This window comes from Mesoplodon bidens (genome assembly GCF_964165515.1).
Source record: "Mesoplodon bidens genome assembly, chromosome: 17".
Taxonomy (NCBI): Eukaryota; Metazoa; Chordata; class Mammalia; order Artiodactyla; family Ziphiidae; genus Mesoplodon; species Mesoplodon bidens.
In genome coordinates this window covers 17,497,481-17,511,476 of record NC_138174.1, presented here as the reverse complement: position 1 = coordinate 17,511,476, position 13,996 = coordinate 17,497,481, and the positions used below count along the sequence as shown (strand labels likewise).

The 13,996-nt window shown below is 52.9% G+C and overlaps 1 protein-coding gene and 2 long non-coding RNA genes across 3 annotated transcripts in view; 2 read left to right on the top strand and 1 right to left on the bottom strand.

Moving 5' to 3' along the window:
- Positions 1-5,730, bottom strand: part of LOC308605257 — a 77,401-nt gene extending 71,671 nt beyond the window's left edge. The window contains exon 1 of the long non-coding RNA XR_014013657.1: positions 5,483-5,730. This is a non-coding gene — a long non-coding RNA (uncharacterized lncRNA). The remainder of the gene's footprint in view (positions 1-5,482) is intronic.
- A 539-nt stretch (positions 5,731-6,269) lies between these two features.
- Positions 6,270-13,996, top strand: part of LOC308605080 — a 45,712-nt gene continuing 37,985 nt past the window's right edge. Inside the window, exon 1 of the long non-coding RNA XR_014013598.1 lies at positions 6,270-6,562. This is a non-coding gene — a long non-coding RNA (uncharacterized lncRNA). The remainder of the gene's footprint in view (positions 6,563-13,996) is intronic.
- On the top strand, positions 9,760-11,407 carry LOC308604871 (uncharacterized protein; the record flags this gene model as incomplete). Its single annotated transcript, XM_081214438.1, has 2 exons — positions 9,760-10,200; positions 10,970-11,407. 2 exons carry the CDS (start codon positions 9,760-9,762, stop codon positions 11,048-11,050), a joined length of 522 nt encoding a protein of 173 aa, XP_081070564.1. The 3' UTR covers positions 11,051-11,407.

Genomic DNA, 13,996 nt, shown 5'->3' with positions numbered 1-13,996 from the left:
AAAGTGTTTACTTAAGCTCCTTTGGGCTGCCTCCATGGTAGCTATGAAGTCACTGAGAATTAGGAACAGTTTGGGGGCCTGATAACAAAGTCTATTAGTTTAATGTGAACACTGTCAATTTTTTTTATCACTGCCATATAAGGAACTTTAAAAACAAGGATATTAATTCATTTTATTTTTGTAAAAAGTTTGCTACTTCAAAAATCATTAAGAAATACACACACAGACACAAAAAGGGTTCATAAATGTACATTTGCTCATTACCTAAATGTACTTATTTTAAAACCCGTACTCCATAGCATGAATTCACAGTGTGATTTTGACTTATAAATAATTATGCAAAATTACCAAAATGTATAGAGCACAGCCTTTAAGAGAGTATGAATTATTAAAACGGCCTAAGCACTATTTCTATCTATAAGTCATAAAGGAAGTTTTCTATGAGAACATCAAAGATATATAAATTATAATAATATCAGCTTTGGGAGAATTTTAAAAGATACTAGGTTATAAGATTATTTTATCTTGATTACACAGAGAAAGGTAGTATCTTCAGTTCCTTAGAGAGAGAACTCTTGAGCTCCTTTACCAACTAAATAAGAATGTGTCATGCAATGTGCATTGTACAAGGGGGATAAGAGTCATTCAGATTTTGTATATTAATCAAGTATTATATCACCTCAAGGAAACATGCAAATTCTTATAAAATACCTAAAATCTCAACCATCACTTTAAAATTACTGAGTTTTATGAATCAACAAGCCCAAGTAAAGTCAAGATCCTGACATCTGGGACTTCCCTGGTGGCACAGCGGTTAACAATCCGCCTGCCAATGCAGGGGACACAGGTTCGAGCCCTGGTCCGGGAAGATCCCACGTGCTGCAGAGCAACTAAGCCTGTGCGCCACAACTACTGAGCCTGTGCTCTAGAGCCCACGAGCCACAACTACTGAGCCCACGTGCTACAACTACTGAGCCCACATGCTGCAACTACTGAAGCCCACGCTCCTAGAGCCCATGCTACACAATGAGAAGCCACCACAATGAGAAGCCCGCGTGCCACAACGAAGAGTAGCCCCCACTCACCACAACTAGAGAAAGCCCGCGCGCAGCAACAAAGACCCAACGCAGCCAAAAAAAAAAAGATCCCGACATCTAAAAACATGCAACCCTTTAAATGTCATTTTGTTTTAATTATGTAACATGAGTTTATTATAAAATTACTTATAGGAATAATCTTGATAGCATTTTGTTTTTTAACTTTGAGAAGTCATTGATGGCCTTGCCAATGATCTAGTGAGGTCCAAAGTCAGGGACAATTCAAGGAGGGAATGGAAAAACTTTTAGGACCTGATTATCTCCTTGAAGGTGCAGCCACTGTGGGTGTCCTACCTAGCTTGGGAGAGAGAGAAGTGTCTGTGTACAGGAGGCCTGACCTGGAGGGGAGGGAATGGTCATGGGGGAGAAAAATGGGGGACAATTATGAGACTGCCCATTCAGATTGGCTCTCGATTTGCTTTGCTGTAATGATGAAATGTTTGGGTTTTTACATTCCATTCTAATATCAAAAAGAGGATATTTATTTGGTTTCTTATGTTTAAACATTTTTCATATACAATATATTATTTATACATCTATTTATCTGAAGTTAATATGTGTGATTTTAAACACGTTGCAAATTCTCTTCCCATTAAAAGGTAGAGTCTGATTCTCCTGTCTAGAATTGGTATGGCATTAGTGATTTGCCTCTAGAGAACAGAATGTGGATAGGATGCTCCAGACGTCTACGCTTAGGTCATAAGTGATACAGTTTCACCTGGCTCTCAGTCTTGGGACCCTTGGAGCCCAGAGCCCTGTTGTGAGGAAGCCCATGCCACAAGGAGAGGCCATGTGCAGGTGTTCTGGCTGAAAGCCCTAGCTAAGGTGCCAGCCATACATGAGTATGGATTGCTAGGCGTGGAATTGAACATGCCTTCGGATGATGCAAGCCTTCAGCCTATGAGCTGCCCCAGCTGACTCCCAGTGGACCGGAAACAAGCTGTCTGCAGAGCCCTACCCATACTGCATATTCATGAGCAAGTAGTGTTTTAAACAACTAAGTTTTGGGGGTGGTTTGTTTCGTATTTGAGTCCCTGCTTCCATTAAATCTCTAGCTCAGGTTAGCTGTAACAACTAGGAACACTTTTCCTCCACTTTTCCTTGTTTCCCTAGCCAGACTGAGATCTTAGCACCTCCAGGTACTAACTGTGGATGATTAAGAGTGGTTTTGAAGTGCTGTTAGGAACAAAACCCACCATTATGGGGACCCATTCTAGCCAAAGTCCTTTTCCTTGAAGGCTTAGTGGTTGAACAGGGGAAAAAGAAAGCTTGATGCTCTCCATCTCTCCTTTTCTTCTTCACTAGGTATCCCTAGTTTTAAAAAAGAGGGGAAAGCAAGATTTAATCTTCACCTGCCCTCATCTCCCTTCTGAATTCCAGTCTTTGGAAAGGTGCTTTCTTTTTCACTGAAAAGGTACACAGCCTTTTCAGTCTTATAAAGGGACCAAACCAGCCACAGCTTTTTATTCCTTATGAAGGAAGCAAAACAGAGTTCCTCCTCCTGAACCCGAGGCCCACATCTCCTCCCTCCCCAGACCAGAATGGGGATGGATCCCTTGCTCTCGCCCCACCAGCCAGTCACTTTCCCATCCCACCAACTCTTTCAAATTACCTTTCTTGAACCCCTCTTCTCTCTATCCCCACTGCCACTAGGTACACAGCAGTGGTTCTAGTTGATTCTTACTTAGATCACAGGATATTTTATTTTCCATCTTCCAGTCTCCAGGACCCCAACTGGTATAATCTTTTCAAGGACCTGTAATCTTTTCATACCTGACCATGCATTTCCACTAAAAAAAAAAAAAAAATCCTTTCATGGTTCTCCCTTTCCTGCAGGTTTCAATCCTGAGGCCCAATAGTCATTTACTCACAAAGCAGCCTAAACCCTTGAAATTGTATGCAAAATTGTAGTAGAGGTCTATAGGTTCCTTTTTTTTCCCCTGGAGAGAGACCAGATTGCTTTCCCTAGGTTCTCAAAAGGGTATGTGTTCCCCCAATAGATAAAGACTTGTAAGTCTCAGGCTAAAGTCCAAACTCCCCAGCATGGACTACAAAGTTCTGTGTGACCTGGCCATTCTTCCAGCCTCCTTTCTTTCCCTTCTCTTTACCCCTTTCACATCCCACTCATTCTTACTTGGCTGTAGTTGTTCACTACAGGCCTTTGTACATGCTGCTTTGCTTGCTCAGCTTGGGAAATCCTTTCCTCTCTTCTTAGCTGGTCTAACTTTTGCCCATCCAGGAAACTGCCTTCTTTAAGAAGCACCTCAGGCCATGCTACCTACAGAAATCTGTGCAGGCTAGGCAAACTGGGTGTGAACTCTTGCCTCCCTGAATCCAGCCTAGCAATTGCTCTTTCTTTTAGCATCTACCTCCTGGATTTCCAAACTGGGGTGGGGGGTGGGAGAAAAGAAGATAAAACGTAAAGTAAAACCTGTAAAACAAGCAGTGACTAATAATTGTGCAGCACTTATACAGAAGAACAACCCCAGGCTGTAGTATACATTTCTGTAGTGCTTTCTTGGGAGGGTGAGATTGGGTAGTAAATGTGTAGTTTATAGTTCCCTCAGAGTGTTGATGATAAATACAACACACACCTTCCTGTTAGAGAATATCCTATACGAATTTTCAACATCATCCAGCCATCCAGTATTTAACAAATACTGAAATTAATAAACAACATAGTTCTGATATTCTGCCATCTACTAGGACTGCTGGGTCATTAATCTGAATTATTTCTCCTTGGTTCACGCAACACCCCCCAAAAAAGACGGTCTAACGTCATGATGTGTCCTTAAAATTCTCCATCTACCCAGGAAGATGTTCCAACTTTTTGAGATAAACCGTGTACTAAGTCTGCTCGTGAGACCTGCTTTGTCTTACAGCACAGGCTTTAAGTCAACCCTTTACTCTTTCAAAAAGTTAAGTCTTTTAATTGTTGCCTCGAAACAGAGCTCTTTGCTCTTCTTGGGCGGACGGATCTGAACGAAGTGTATTTCCCTGCTACTAACGCATAAACTTATAAATAGCGCTTACCGCGCTGAGTCACCAAAACCCGGAGTTTCCCCAAATAGCTTATAACGACTGCTGGAATCGAGTCCTCCAGAGCGGTGACAGGCTCCTATCACACACCCGCGAGGCTGGACCCTAGGCGGGTCCCCAACCACCCAGCTCCCGGAGAACGCGGGCAAAGCCACCTATTCCCAGCCAGGAGTTGAGTGTCGGACCTTTTGAGCGCGGATGGCGCTCTCGGGACGCGGCCGGACTTGGCCTTGACCGCTCAGGGACCGTCTCCGCCCCCTCCGGAGCTGGGAGCCGCAGGGGGCCGGCACAGGCCTCCGCCCTGCGCCGCCTCCTCACACAATGGGGCGCGTCGGGAGAGGACGGCCTCGGCACCCGCTCTGGTCCCAGGCCCAGGACTATGGGCAGCTGGGGAAGCAGCCAGGAGCTAAGGCGATAACGAAAACCCCCGTCTCCCCTCTGCCCACTCCCACACTTCGAAATGGCTGCAGCCGCTGGTTTGGGGGCTGGGGGAGCAGGGCTGGGGGAGGGAGCGGAAGTGCCACCCCCTGCAGTCAGGGGATAGTGACGTCACCCCTACTGTCGGCCTGTAGCGGGGGCGTCTGCCCGTCACGTGACCCCAGCCCCCCCACTCGCAGCCGAATCCCGCGCGCGCGCGCGCTCCCTCCCCCAACCCCTTCTCCCCAACTTTCGCCCTCCCCGCTCCAGCAAGGCTGTCAACAGCGCCAGCTCCGCCCCCTCCCCCGCGCCCAGTGTAACCGCCACGGCGGCGCGGCGGGCGCTCGCGCTCAGGTCAGGGCTCCTGGAGGAGAGCATGCCTTATGTCCTCACCTAGCCCCCAGTTGACGGCGCGCTGTGTGCGTGGGCACCGGAGCCAGGGTGTGCGGTGGCGTGCGGCGACAGCGCTTCTCCGTTCAGCCCTCCCACAGCAACCGCAGGACGAGGTGGAGACGCCAGGTCCGAGCTCAGAGGGGGCGAGTTGTGCTCAGCAGCCTCCAGGTCCTGGCACGTCTCCGCTGGGGGTCGGCCCCCAGGCGGGAGCGGCAGCAGGGAGTCCGCCGTCGACCCCCTGCCCGGCGGCGCGCGCCTCCGCGGCGCTCCCGCCTCCACTCTCCCTGCCGCCTGGGCGGCGCACGCTACTCCTGGCTTCCTCGCGGGCCGCGGCGCGGCCACGGGCTGTACGACGAGGGGCAGGCGCGGACCATCTCCTTGAGCCCCCTCGGTCACCCCGCCGTGCACTGCTGGGGTTCCAGATTGGGCGGCTGTCACTGCTGCGTCTCGTTCCATTTTTTCCCCCCTCAATTCTAAGTAGAGGCTTGGGGGAGGGAAAAGAAAACCCAGTGTAGAAAGGGGCGGTGCGGACTGACCTGTCAACGGCGGAGGAGGAAGCCCCCCGGTCGGGGCGAGCTCTCGAGCCCGCGCAGGGACCGGAGCCCTGGGTTCGCGCGGAGAGGCGCGGCGCGGCGCGGCGGGCAGCAGCTGTGCCTCAGCCAGGTGTCCCCTCTCGGCGGGGCCCGCGCTGCCGCGCTGCCGCGCCCGCCCCCTCCCCTGGCGCCGCGCTCCCCGCCCCATCGCCAGGGACCAGGGAACCCCCCAGCTCGATTTTTTGTGCAGTTTCAGCAAAGCTCCGAGGAAGTTGGTCCTTTTGTTCCACTATTTATAGATTGCGTCAACATTGCGAAAAGGAGAAGGCGGAGCGGTGGCCCCTCCCCCTCCCCTCCCTCCGCCGGCTCCTGGGAGAGAAAAGCCCCAGCACACGACCTAAGTACACAGCGCGCCAGCCGCCCGCCCGCCTCCGGCCTCCTGCTCGCCGCTTCCCCCTCCTCCCTGCCCGGGCCAGAGCGCTGCCAACCCCGTCACGTGCCCGCCCGGGAAAACCAGCTCCCCGGGGCTCCGCGCCGCCCGCCAGGCTCCGTGGCGGCGGCGGCGGCTGCCTCGCTCAGCTGTGCGCCCAGCTCGTGGGCTCCGGCCGTGGCCCAGGCGTCGCGCACAGCGTGGGCACCCGCACCCTAGTCACTCGGGGGGAGAGCCGGGGTCCGCGACTCTTGGGTGTGCTCACAAGCCTTCCGTGCTTCCGCCCTCCTCCCCCACCCCGCCCAGTCTCGGGAGCGCCACCGCCCCGGCGCGGAGTGTGCGCGCGTTCGGGCCTCGCTGGGAGACAGGGGCCTGACTTGTGCTTCGCGCGGCCGCTTCCCCAGAAGCTGGGATGCCAGGCCCCCCAGGCCCCCGCACGACTGGTTGTGGGCGGGGGACTGAGGGACGCCGGGGTGGCTGGCGGCAGCTCGAAGGCTGGCCGGCGGAGCGCGGGAAGTACGGTGCGGCAGTGCCGAGACGCGCGGAGACGTTTTCCCTCCTCCGCAGGTGCAGCGGGGCGTTGCGCGAGCTCACTTAACTGCTTCCCGGACATCTGCGGACCAAGGAGTTTGCAGGCCTGAGCTACAGTGGGGGTAATATAGTTTTTGAGGAGTTACTGGAAGTTAGATCTGTGACAACAACATTCGAACTTTTCTTTAAAACCTGATGACGAAATGATAGGCCCCGCCATACGCCCCGAAATGAAACTGAGCTCCCTTGCCGGCCTAAAGCCTCTGTTCCTGAGCTCGATGTAAACAAGGAGGGCGGTAAATACGAGAGGAAGGACTTATTTTAACAAAACCAAGTGCAAGTAGCTGGTTTGAGTGTAATTTACCTTCGCAGCTTCCGGTCATTTCCCTAAGTGATTTATTTAGATCGCAGTTTAACTTTACAGTGTCGGAATAAAATAATTTAGCCCTTCAGATCGTGGGTGGAGGAAAGCCCGGGCTGAGCTGGGACGAGTGCAGGAAACGCGTCGGACCTTTCCGGGCAGCTGGACAGTGTGGTAAACAGTCTGGAAGACTAATGTTATTTTCTAAAGAGTTTGGAGAGACTTTTCCGTTGCACCCCTCCTCGTTCGGGCTCAAGTGCAGGCCGGGGGTGGGGGCGGGACTCTGCACGGGCCCTTACGCGGAGCCGTGCTTCCTGGCCCTGCACTGGGAGCGTGCAGTCCTAGGGGAGCTTTCGCACGGGCCACACGGGGCAGCAGCAAGCTTGCCTCTATTTGAGAAACCTTTCCAGGTTTGGCTTTTTTTTTTTTTTTTTTTTTAAATAAAGGGGGAGACCTTAGGCCATGGGTTCATCGATGTAGGATACGTGTGCTTTGCTCGCCATAAAGAGGGAGGCGAGATGAAGAAAAGCGAGCCTGTGCAGTGGTTGCTGGGTTTCCAAAGCGCAGAGCTGAGTGGACCAGCAGCAAATGGAACTGGGCGTTAGTCCCCTCACACCTGATGGTGCTCAGGGCCTGGTGTGGGAGCCGGATCTCGGCTGTCGAGCCTTCTCTCTCGGTTTCCTTCCAGTTTAGTGAAAGGCCCCGGCCTTCTCTCTTCCCGCCTTTCTACCCTGCCTATTCTTCTGTATTTGAAAGGCACAGTCCTAAGAAGGCGAATTCGTTTCCGCGCCAATTTTGTTGCATCAATATCTACAAATCACGTTTCTTTGCGCGAAGAAAACAAGCCAGGGCCTCCTGGCTTTTCTCGCCCCTGCAAGGGAGAGGGGTACCCAGGCCTCAGCCTGAGCCTTCCCCTCCCCCCGGCCCGCTTCGGACCGAGCAGCGGTGTACCCATCACTTTGTCAGGACACGCGCTTTTCACCCCTACTTTGTTCTTCTGCAGTCTTCCCAGCTGCGGAGAGAAAGGAGCGAAAGCAAAACGAAAGCACCCGGGGCGCATTAGTCGCGGCGGCTTCCCTGAGCGCGGCGGTGGGAGGCCAAGGTCTGGGGTCGGAAGGCAAGGGTGGGCGCGGGGGCTGCGTGGAAACCGGGTAGCGGGTGGTCCCCGCAGGGCCCCCGGGAGCTGCCGGGAGCTCCATCGCTCCTCCTCCCTTGGGAAAAGCCACCGCGTGTGAGAATATACCGGCCCGAAGGAAAAGTTTCGTCTGGGTTTTGAGTTGAAATTCGAGACTGATTGGGACCGTGCGGAGGGGTCGCAGAGGCAAAGGAGGGTAGCGCGGGCACGAGCGTTGGCCCCCGGCGGATGATCCCGGGGAGAGGTCCGGGCGAGCGGGAGCGCAGCGAGGGCGCGCAGAGGCCGCCGGGGAGTGGAGGCCCACGGAATTGTTGCTCCACTGAGGTTGGATAAGCAGCCCGCTTCCCCGCAAAAACCAGAGTTCTACGCGGTATAAGGACTTCAGGGAACTTTGGTGACAACCTCCGCGCCCGCCCTCCTCCCTCCCGGTAGTCACTGCGGGGACAAAGGCAGCCTGCGCAGACTTGGACGAGGCGCGGCCCGTGTGGGCGGCCTTAGCGGCCGCAGACTTTTTCAGTTAAGAGAAAGATGAGTATCTTTATGAGGTGAAGGTAACCTCCACAACCACCCCTCAGGGGTGACAGCCACAGTCTGATCAGCTAAAAGGCGTCCTCGTTCCCCCACCTGCCCCCGCAATGAACAAACACTGGGAGATTGGCCTGCAAGATGCTCGCCCTGTCACTCCAGTACATTTGTGTAGCCAAATGCCCGAAAAGCCCCACCTTGCCCACATAAACAGCTAACTTTATTCCATTGCATGGTACCTTTCTTGTAGCAATAGCTGTGGGTTTTGGCAAGTGTTAAAAAATCATTTGATCCTAAATGAGTCGAATGTGGAAACATAGTTTTCTGTGCGAGTAGTTTGGGTTTGTGCTTTCTCTCACTGGCACCTAATGCACGGCGCAGCGCATAGCTGTTACACCTCTACCTGTGCAGGGGTGCTTTCGCACCGCGCCCTTTCACTCTCTAAATAAGTAGACTTGGAATTATGTACATGTGTGCATTGTTTAGATTTTGCATCTCTGGTTATTCATTTCACCGAAAGGACTCAAAAACGGCTATAATTTTAAAAGATGCAAAATTGAATTCTTTTAAGCGAATCTCGAGAAGGCAGTCTTGGTTTCCTGCTAATGTTATGCCGGTAACAGGCAGCAGTCAATCCCAGACTAATTTTGTTCATTTTTATTCCTTCCCTCCTCACCACAACTGCAAATACCAGAAAGTTCTGTGAAAAACATGGCCCACTCCACCCAAATTTCTTTATACAATGATGAGAGGAGACCTGCAGGTGAAATAGAAACGTAGGCTATTACTTTTGGAAAGACTCTTCTATTTCTTTAGAAAAAAAACTCAGCAAAAGCTATTTTTGACTCAACAGACTGATTAAAATGCCTGCTTTCACCATGCTCGCCCTTTGGTTTCATATGTGGCCACTGTTCTCACTTTCTTACAAGTTTTTCCTCTTGTAACTTATTTTCGTGAAACAGAGATTCCATCAGGTTATCTTGCTAAACTGGGCGTCTATAATTATGAAGTTGGTCTTTTCTCCTCCGCCCCACTTAAAAAGTACACACACGGCCTTGAAAGCCCGCAGTTGTCTTTACTTCGCACCCCCCTCCCCCCTTTCTTTTTATTTTAAATCTTCGCATTCGCAAATGATGCTTTGCCTGGGCTAGGTTCAGACTACAGCATCTAAAACGTTACCCGTCCGGGTAGTCCCTTAAGGCATCGAAAGCCCAACCTTGCTCAGGCCACTGCAACCCGCACCAGAAACCTTGATCTGGAGTCCAGTTTGGAAACACATCTGTGCTTTTCGCAGTAAAATGGTAACTTGCCCAAGCGATGCATCTGGCTTTAGATTTTATGCGGAATATGATCTGGAAAAGGGAACGCCTGTTTCAGGCGCGGCAACATGCCCCGCGCGGATCCCCGGGGGCTCCCTCCTGCTTAAGAGCGCGCGGGGCCTCGACCCGCAGGGCCTCAGCCAACCTCTGGGCGCCCTGGTTTGGGTTAACCCCACACTAGCTCTCTCCCTTGCCGGCCTCGCCTGGGGTCGCTCTCCGCGGCAGACGAAGCTTGTAGACGAGAGGAGAAAGTTGGAGACTGAAGATCAGATGTCCTTAAAGGGGCTGGGGAAAGGGAGAAGCTCTTCGCAGCTAGTGCCAAGAAAGTCGGACACCCCGCGCTCGCCCCGAGGCGAAGAAAACTGTCCTGAGGGAGCACAAGTGTTCCCGAGACTTTGCCAAAGATTCGGGAGTCCGGAGGTAGCCTGTCCCCCACCCGCGCCCACCACGGGGTTGTTTCCTCTGGGCCGCCTTAGGTGAGGACCCGGGCGGGGTGGCGTGGGGGTGAGGTGAGGTGAGGATGGCGGCCCTTCTCTGTTTCCCGCCCTCTTCGCAGCGGAAACGTCCAAGGGGTTAAAATGGCGCGGCGGAACAGGCTCGAGAAGCGGTGCCAGTGTTCGGCCCCGACGGGCGGGAGAAGTGGGGTGGGGGTGTGGGATCCCGGAAAGGGCTGGGAAAGCGGGGACCAAGGGGAGCTGTGAGGCAAGAGTTTCTGCCCTTGGGGGTTGGGTCCAAGGCAGTTGCCGGCGGTAATGGGGATGGCAGCGGCAGCAGGAAGGGAGCCAAGCGATGCTTAGTGCACGTCTTGGCCCACCCTGGGCAAGGTTATGTCAGGAGAGCGCTCTGGCACCGAGCTCTGGCCCGCGGAGAAGATACTCCCCCCTCGGGCTCTCTCCGCGAGCGGGGCTGGGCGGGCGCGGAGGGGCGGGCGGTGCGCCGCGCGAGCCCAGGGCGCTGAGGTCGGCAAGTCGCGTTTGGAGCGGGCGGCGGCCCTTCTCCGGTCTACGTGGAAAAAAATCATCTAAAAGAGCACCCCCTCGGCAAGCAGCCCTTTAGCGCCGGTAAAGAAGATAGAAAGGGACTAAGGGAACGAGGGAAGCTCAGTTTAGAACTTCCAGAGTTTCCAGGTTTGTCCAGCGAGTGGGACTCTTGATAGCTCTCGAAGAGCTGAGCCCATTTTCCCTTCCAGAACAGAACTAGAGGAGCATTCCTCCAGAGGAAGGCTGAAGTTCAGGCCCCACGTGGAAACCGAGCAGCCCCCGCCGCCTGACCTCGGGCTCGCTTCTCCCAGGGCGGCGGGGAGCGTCCTTTCTGAACAGCCCCGGGCGGGAAGCGCGCGATTCGGAGCGCGCTCCGCTCTGGGCCCCGCTGCGGGCTCGGACGTTAAGGCAGGAAACGCCTCGTCCCGTTTTCAGTCTCCCAGTCAAAACATTTGGCTGAATCTCGAAATAACTTTTTTGATAGTCCGGAAAAGAAGCACGACAAATGGACTCACCATCAGCCTTGCGTCAGCGAACCATTTCCCCTGGACTACAGTGAGATTGGTTTTTTCATTAGTTGCAGGAACTGAATTTTTGATGATTTACCTGGCTGCTCAGGCTCCTGGGTGTATTCTCCTCCCCTCCTTTCCCACTTCATCTGACTGTCAACTCCCTTCTCTTTTTTTTTAAAGCTCCGCATACGCAATTGCATCGTATTCTTTGTAACATATATAGCCTCTAGTCTAACTCAGCCTCTGTCAGTGGTCAGCACAAGCCACAGTGTTTGCATAGCCCTTACAAAACGGGTCATGTTTTCGGTTCCTTAGATCCACAGAGACGAAAAACTTTTGCTTTGCATTTCCCTCCCCCACCCCCCGCCACCGCCATCGCTTTCAGTGACAGTGCTCTCCTCCCAGTTACAAGTTCCTTCTCCTCCCGAGAAGTTAGGGATTTTTACAGGGACCTAAAGAGTTAGGAGAAATTCACCGTGTGCTGACTCACCTTCACTTCCCCACCCCGAACCCCCCGCCCCAGACAGGATTAACACTAAAAGATGTAATCAGTTAAACCAACAGACTTTAATATCATTAAACATGGATCTCTCCACTAACCTTAGCAGTTACGTCACTTCGAAGAAGGAAGTAATAAAAACAAAATTCTTGCAAATAAAATAAAATTATGGAAGCTGTCCCTTTGAGGTCCGGATGCAGAAGAAAGTGTTTGGTCTTTTTAAAAAGAGCTCTTATTGATAAACAATTATTAATATTAAATAAAATTTATAAAGCCAGCCCTATCAGGGTGTCTGCACATAGTAGGTACTCAATGAGTATTTAGTCTCCCTTTCTTCTTCCCATCCTTGGAATTTTGGCAGGAGATTCAGACTTCCCAGTGGCTAAGAAAATTATGCTCAAACTTCGCTTCTGGTTCATGTAATCTCCACTCACTCAGACAAAAACAAAAACAAAAACAACCAAACAAATAAAACGCACACACAAACCCCCCAAAAAACCCCTCACAAAATTTACCCAGAGAACTCTGATAGCTTATTAAAACTTAATGGAAATAGCTAGACAAAATAAAAAGTATGGTGATTACATACATATAAATCCGAAACACATTAAATTATTCCGAACTTTTCAGTGGCTGTAAAAGGTAACCATTACCATTTGATTTCGTTTACCAATTTCTACAGTAAAAACGAAAACTGTGGGCTCCCGCTCACTTCTCGAGTTTCTGCTAGAGCAGCCTTCACCCACGCACTGATCTATCTCGACCTCATTTTTCATAGCGCAAATTTTATCAGACGCTATTCAGCTATCCATTTTTAAGACTTGTGCGTGCGCGCGCTCTCTCTTTTTAATTTAAAAAAATAAAATGAGAAGATAGAGAAGGAGGTTGTAGCACTCAGGGGTGGAGGAAACCCACCTGCCCGCTCCCCTCTCCCCGGTCTCGGACTCGCTGGAGGAGAGAGTCGCCGGGAGCGGCTTTGCTGATCTCGCCAGGTCACCTGGTCCAAGCGTATTTTCTTTGCGGCCCATTCGCAGGAGTAAACGGTCACGTCGTAGTGAGTTTCTTGGCAGCTTTGCATTGCTCTTCAAAGAGCAGAGAATTATCGCACGTTCGTCTCCGCTTACAAGGCTCCTGCCTCAAACTGTCAAGTACTAAAAAAGCGTTCCGAGCAGCCCTTTTGCCCTTTCTCCTTCTAAATGACGAGGCCGGTCACGGCGGGTGACTTTGGCGTCTGCCGCAGGTCTCAGCCCCTTGGAGCTGGGCTGCCCCGTCGGCTGAGCGGGAGAACAGGGGCACCTAATTAGTCCGTGGCTCCCGCCAAGGTGAGCGCGTGGGCGCAATAAACGCTTCGCGAGAGCTGCACCCAAGTTCAACCCAACGCGCCTGAGGAAAACTTGGGGCACCAAAGTTCCCTCTTTAGACAAGCGCCCGGAGGGGATCTTTGGAGAGACCTAGGGGCGCGGTCGTGGCTTCCGGACCAGGACTTTACTGTTTTGAGATCTATTTATCTCGTTCTAGAAAAATACCCCATACATGAATCCATACGAATACCTCCCCGCTCTCCCCTCCAGTGGTCTGCAAGCCCCGGATGCGAGCGTGAATCCTGAGTCCCGCACCGGGTTCCCGCTCGCGCAGAGCCCAAGGCCGGCCGCTGAGGTCACAGTAAGTTCAGAGCCACGGATCCGGGTCATATTTGAAAAAAAAAAAAAAAAAAAAAGAAGTATATTCCAAGTCCGGCCCGGAGCTGCTGTCTGGGGCTCAGCCCGGCTCCCCCTCAGAATCCTTCCCAGAGTGCAGAAGTTGGTGATTACTTCGTGCAAACTGGACGTCGCGCCTGAGGGGCCGGCGGAGCCACCGGCTTGCCTTCGGGGGGTTCCTGGCATCAGTGGGACCAGGACGTGTCATTATTGTTGCAAACGGAGACGTGAATGGAACCCCCATCCTCCACCACCCCCGCGGCCCGGAATAACTCCAGGGCTCTCTGGTTTGGATGTCTAGGGGTCGGAAGGGCCACGGCTCCCAGGACCCCTGGGGTCCCGATCGGGCCTCGCACCGAGGATCGCGGGGCAGCGGGGACGGCTTCGCGCGCTGAGCCGGGGCCACCGAGCAGCGGCGGCCCAGGGCAGCCCACGCGGGTTCCGGCGCCGCAGCGAAGTCAGAGGCGCTTCCAAGCTCGGCCTGGAGTGAGGGGCACGCAGGGGGAACCGCTTCTCGAGCTTCGTGGG